Below are 5,780 nucleotides of genomic sequence, written 5' to 3'. Positions count from 1 at the left end.
AACAGTTGTAGTATCACCAGGAGGGTGCAAATGATGTGTACAGTGAGTTATTGATGCTGGAAGTGCGAATCTCTGCTCTGGACCTGGACCCGACGTAAATGTTTACATGTTGTCTATTTACTGGGAGTTTTACTTCAAAACACAAGTTATTATAATATATCCCAAAAAACATTGTAATATAAATAAACACAATGCTATTGGTCAGTGTTCAAGTGACCGAGAAGCTCATGGATATACAGGCTGATTAATACAGAGAGCAAGGCACTAAAGATGAAACAAGCCAGACTCGTCTCAGTTAGACCATTAGTACTTCCCTACAGCCACCAGAGGGCGACAAACAGCCACAGCAGCGACCGCAGGGATTCAGCGGGGCTGCATGAGCCCTGCTGCCCTTCATAAAAACTGGGTCCCGCAGTGTTCCTGTGTTATGTGATGTGATATTGAGATGTCCACAGTTGGGTGTTAGGTGTTAACAGAGACTAAAGTAGACTAAAGCCCACTAACACCCTTAGATCACACATTAGGATATCTTTGCGCCACCTTTTGGCAGATGTGCGGAACAACAACATGTGCTGGTTCAGATAATTTCACTTTCTGTTCCGCTGAACTGAGACGAAACTCCAGATCGATTTTCTGCCAGTGAATCATCATTCAGTTTTTTGGCGATGGACAAGAAAGAAGCAACGCGAACCTGCGGCCAATGGTAAGAGTTAACTTCACGTGGTAACGTTAGCACCAAATTACATTATAAAATGTGTTTATTTACGGTTGTTTTGATCATTGGCGACAGAACATACTGCATGTAGGACGTAAACCAATATGGAAGTTATATAAATAGGTGTGAATCACAGTTCGGCATAGCTCGACTTTTAACAGGAGGGTTGTCAGTATAATTGAGACCGAGAAACTGTCACTTAACACAACATTTGTAATAAGCTGGAAATCCTAACATTGTATCAGTCAATATCTGATATATATATATCATATCTGGCCATATGATATTGTCATGTTTTAATGGATCTCTTTATAAAGTAATTTCATGTACATGTGAGGGGTCATTAGTCAGGTCAGGGGTTGAGTCAAGGTAGTTTGGGTTAGGAAGCAGGGCGTTAAACCGGTCAGCAGACCATGACAACACAAGCAACCGTTCACTTTCACTTTCCTTTGATAAGCACTGTCACTGAAGGAGAAAGGTCCTTTAGTGGGAAGCATCTGGTTCATATGTTAGTTTGGACTGAGATCTTGTTCCCAATGCAAGAACACCTTCTAGTATGTTTGCTGGTCATGATTTCTAAAAACTTAATACATGTAAAAAAAAAAAACTCTCAAGTGTGTGGAGTAGTCCTGTAACAAAGGTCATAGAGTCCAATGATCCTTCATCTTACTGTGGCAAATCTGAGGTTTTACTGCATGACAATCCTTCCCTTTTTGTCAGCCACAAAGAGGTTGCAGATGCCAACTTCGCTCTGCACGAAACCCACTGCAGCCGCTTCCTGTGTCTCTGTCCTGACTGTGATGAATCAGTTCCCAGAGAGCAACTGGACCAGCACCGAGAGGAACAACACACCCAGGTATACACACAAACACACACACACACACAATGTTGTATTCTCTGGGCATGCTGGACAGTTGGAGGTGCTGAGAGAAAGTCTGTCAATATATTGATGTCACACTAAATGCAGAATGCATACAGTTGATGGTTTTTGTATTCATTTGAATGGCCAGTATAATTTATAGCCTATTTAATAGTTATCAACAACGTTTTATACATTTGTAGCAGATAAAACTAATTAAAAAACAAAACTACCCTACACACCAGTGTGCACGTGTAAATCCCAGTAAAAAAGGACAAAGTTTAAACAGTTTTATGAACTAATGGTTTTTATTATGCCAGACTTTAGGGGGTGCTGCAGCCCCCTCAGCACCCATTGTATTCCAGCACCCATGGTATTCTCTGTAGGTTTACTGTTTGTTTGCAGGTGAGATGCTCCAAGTGTAACCAGAAGATGCAACGCTGTTACCTTGCAGATCATGAGGTAAGTCCATTAGTACTGTTGGCAAACCATTAAGCAATAACATCAGCATAGAATATGCAAATATCCAGTTTTACCCCATAACCTAATTCCTGTCAAGGTGGAGAAGCCTCCAGAAGAGATTTGTAGTAAAAGTTAAATGCAACATATGCCCCTGGGAGCTCTATTAATCAGTCTGACTGTGTCTCCCAGTCTGATGAGTGTGTGGAGCGTCTGCAGAGCTGTAAGTTCTGCGAGCTGGAGATGCCGTGGAAGGGTCTGGATGAACACTGTCTGGTCTGCGGGAGTCGCACCGAGCTGTGCAGGGACTGCGGCCGCTACGTCACGCTGAGGGACCTGCCCGAGCACGGCTTGACCTGCTCAGATACTGACAATGGCTCCCGTCCTCCTCAAACTACCAGCAAACTACCAGCAAACAACAGTAAGGGGATGTAGGCTTTGAAGCTGACGCACAAACCACCAGTTAACTTCCACAATAGCTTTTTTTAAATTTAAAGATCACCATGTCTGTTCTCTTAAACTGTCACTGAGCCTGTTTTCTTTTCACAGCAAAAATAACAGTGATGTGTAACAGATGCATGGCGTCGTTTCCAGCTGAACAAATAAACGAACATGAGGTATATATATGTTTCTTTACGTTTTATGGGAACAATTCCTCATTTCTAACAACTTTCCACAATTGTGTTTATTTAAAAGCAACTATAATTGATGATATTATAATAACAACGGATCAAATGTCAAGGTGAAAATAATGTAAGTGTTAAAGTGGTCACTCGTAGTGAGGAATCTGCAGAGAATTATCAGCTTTTTAGTGAGTTGAGAAAGTGATCTTTCTTAGCTGTGGCTACAAATTCAAATGCTGAAATTGCTAAGCTAATGTAACAGTAGCACAAGTGTGTAAGAGTCATTAAGTTAGCCAACTGACTCAGTAATGTTAGCTATACAGCAATATGCACCTAAGGTGTGCTAACTTTAGCTAACTTTAGCCACTGTAAGCTACTGGTCATACCAGACCAAGTACGGCTTATGAATTCAACTTCATTTAGAAAAAAAGAATGGGTTCTTTCTTCTCTTATAAGTGTCATAGTCCCTGTAAGTAAAACCTTTGTCTGTATCCCTCAAACCAGCTGGACTGTGTTCCAGAAACCAGGTCTGACGATGAAGAGGATGAGCCAGAGAAGGAAGAATGGGAGCATGAGGGTGATTTCTCCACTCCCTGGCTAAGTAGAACCTACAAGTCAACCACCCTGCTAGACAGAGCCAGCAATGGTCCCTGGGGTGATGGAGGTGACCCAGACCAGATCAGCACCTGCCCCCACTGTCATCTGGCCCTGCCCCTCCGCACACTAAGTTGGCATAAGGTAACACTCATGAACAACATTTTTTATACATTGTTGAAAAGTTCCTGTGCTAAGAGGTTCCCCCTCCTCCTCTGTGTTTTTAGTTGAAGTGCCAAATCCACATTGTCCTGAAATAAAGAGAGAGATCCTCCGAATGGAAGAGCTGCTTCAGAGATCAATGTGTCATTAGCAAAGAGACGGAAGAAACATATCTGGGATGTTGAAATGTAATTGTATTATTTAGCTTTATTTAGCTTTTTTATACTTAAATGAAGGTTTACATTTTCTTTTTAGTTTTAGTTAGTGTGTGCATGACTGGGGAGGAAATGCTCTATCTAAGTAAAGGTGACACTCGTGATGGCTTTGTAATGTTTTCTTTGTTAGATACCAACACCGCTACTGAACTGAAATGCTAATTGCTTCTGTCTAAACCAGAGAAAACTTTAGATGTTTGGAGTCAGAAACATCATGTTGATCAATTTCCACAGAATCGGATTAAAGTCTGTTAAATTCTCCATTAACATTAAAGGTTTACATGTCGAAGTCTGAAATTCATTCATTACAAATCCACATGAACATACTACTACTATACAGAAGCAAGTTGCTTTGACATATTCACACTATCTCACATGGTGAACGCTCGAGTTTTTTTGGGAACTGTGTATGAAGTTTGTGTGTAATAGTATAGTAGTTTAATAGTATAGCCTTTGAGGTATAATGTATTATAAACTATGAAATATAATTAAATTATCTATATTTAATTCAAAATTAAATATTCGGAAGTAAGTGTTTCTTATTGAAGTGTCAGATTTCCGTCGTGAAAATTCAGACACTCTAAAAGAAATTAAGGAAGACATTAGAGTGGCAAATAATAGGATTATGTCGAGGGGCGGATAAAGGAAGCTGAGGAGTGTTTGTTGAGGATGCTACACTTGAACTCCTGGAGGGAAAACGTCAGGATTCACGGGGTGAAGGAGGGAGCGGAGGACAATGCCACGTCGATGATTGATTTTATTAAGAATCTCCTGAGAGAACAGTTGGAGTTGCCTCCATCACTTCACCTCCAGATCGTGAGAGCCCACCGGGCGCTAGTGTCACGGCCCCCTCCGGATTCCCCACCGAGATCCATCGTGGTAAGATTCATGAGTTTTAGAAGCAAAGAAGAGATAATAAAGATAGCATGGCAGAAAAGAGGCTTCGTGTACGAGGAGAAGAAGGTGTTTCTGGACCATGACTACGCTCTGGAGGTATTGAGGAAGCGGAAGGAGTATGCAGAGGCAAAGAAAGTTTTGAAGGAGAAGAAAATACGCTTCCAAACACCGTTCCCGGCGAAACTACGGGTGTTTTACGAGGGAGAAATCAACATTTACAATACGGCTGAAGAGGTGACTAAGGACATGGTGAGGAGAGGGTTTCAGGTGACGGTGGTGAAACCCATGGAGAGTGGACTAGAGAGGATCAGGCGCCTAACCTGGCAGGCCAGCCAAGCTAAAACAGATTAATCATCCAAAGAGACAGAACCCGGATTTAAACTAAAACTGCAAACCTTTAGGAGGAACTAGGACAAAGAGAGATGGACTTCGGATTTAAGGACCAGGTTTGAATAGTTTCTGTGTACTGTTCTGCACATGATTAAGGTGAGGAGGAATGGACATCTATTCATTTAAGTTGTATTGGGTTACTTAACTATGCTCATTTTAAAATTGCAATTTCCTCTACATATTTTATCAAAAGTCGGGCAGGCTTTTGTTCTGCTATAACTCTTTAGTTTATTTCCTTTTGTTTTTTTCTTGGAGCTGTTGGTCACATGGACAAAGCTGACCACAGCACAGAGGGCCCACTTCCCCTAGTAGGAAGGGGACATCCTTCAGAGCAGACTTGTCATCAGGACTCAGATAGGGTCGAAACGCAGACCCCACGCAAGGACGTTTTCTCAGTGATTAGTTTTGTTTTTGTATCTTTAATGTTTAGGGCAGTTTGCCAATCTTGTAGCATAAGGGGGAAGCATAGGATGGAGGAGACGGAAAATCAGCGAATATGGCAACCCAGAAAAAATGATTAAAGATAGCATCATATAATGTAAATGGGATACTCAGCCCAATTAAAAGGTCCAAGATACTAAGTAAAATGAAGAAAGAGGGGGTGGGAGTGGCTCTACTGCAGGAGACCCACCTGACAGAGAGGGAGCATGAAAAGCTTAAAGAAATGGATTTAATCAAGTATTTTCTTCATCTTATAGAACAGGTCATAGGAGAGGAGTGGCCATAGTAATATCAGGGAAGACTATTTTTGAAAAACTTTCAGAAACATCAAACAGGGAAGGTTTAAGGGGGGTTAAGTGGAGGTTAGAAGGGAATTGGTCACTATTATCAAGGTATATGCACCCCCAGGGTCAGACTGGATATTT

At 41.5% G+C, this 5,780-nt stretch overlaps 1 protein-coding gene across 1 annotated transcript; it reads left to right on the top strand.

Moving 5' to 3' along the window:
- Positions 1–383: 383 nt before the first annotated feature.
- xaf1 (XIAP associated factor 1) lies at positions 384–3,916 on the top strand. Its single transcript, XM_035680455.1, has 7 exons — positions 384–703; positions 1,436–1,571; positions 1,980–2,036; positions 2,226–2,454; positions 2,583–2,650; positions 3,161–3,394; positions 3,478–3,916. Exons 1-7 carry the CDS (start codon positions 666–668, stop codon positions 3,508–3,510), a joined length of 795 nt encoding a protein of 264 aa, XP_035536348.1. The 5' UTR covers positions 384–665; the 3' UTR covers positions 3,511–3,916.
- The last annotated feature ends 1,864 nt before the right edge of the window (positions 3,917–5,780 follow it).

The sequence above is a fragment of the Morone saxatilis genome, unplaced genomic scaffold (assembly GCF_004916995.1).
Source record: "Morone saxatilis isolate NCDOM2014 unplaced genomic scaffold, NCSU_SB_2.0 Contig8, whole genome shotgun sequence".
Classification (NCBI taxonomy): domain Eukaryota; kingdom Metazoa; phylum Chordata; class Actinopteri; family Moronidae; genus Morone; species Morone saxatilis.
This window is presented reverse-complemented; position numbering and strand designations above follow the sequence as displayed.

What these genes read in the sequence shown, in the direction of transcription:
- xaf1 (XM_035680455.1), top strand. Translation starts at nt 666, where the DNA reads ATGGACAAGAAAGAAGCAACGCGAACCTGCGGCCAATG. An exon ending in GAGAGGAACAACACACCCAG is followed by an intron (nt 1,572 to 1,979) that starts GTATACACACAA and finishes GTTTGTTTGCAG; the next exon opens with GTGAGATGCTCCAAGTGTAA. An exon ending in AACAAATAAACGAACATGAG is followed by an intron (nt 2,651 to 3,160) that starts GTATATATATGT and finishes CCCTCAAACCAG; the next exon opens with CTGGACTGTGTTCCAGAAAC.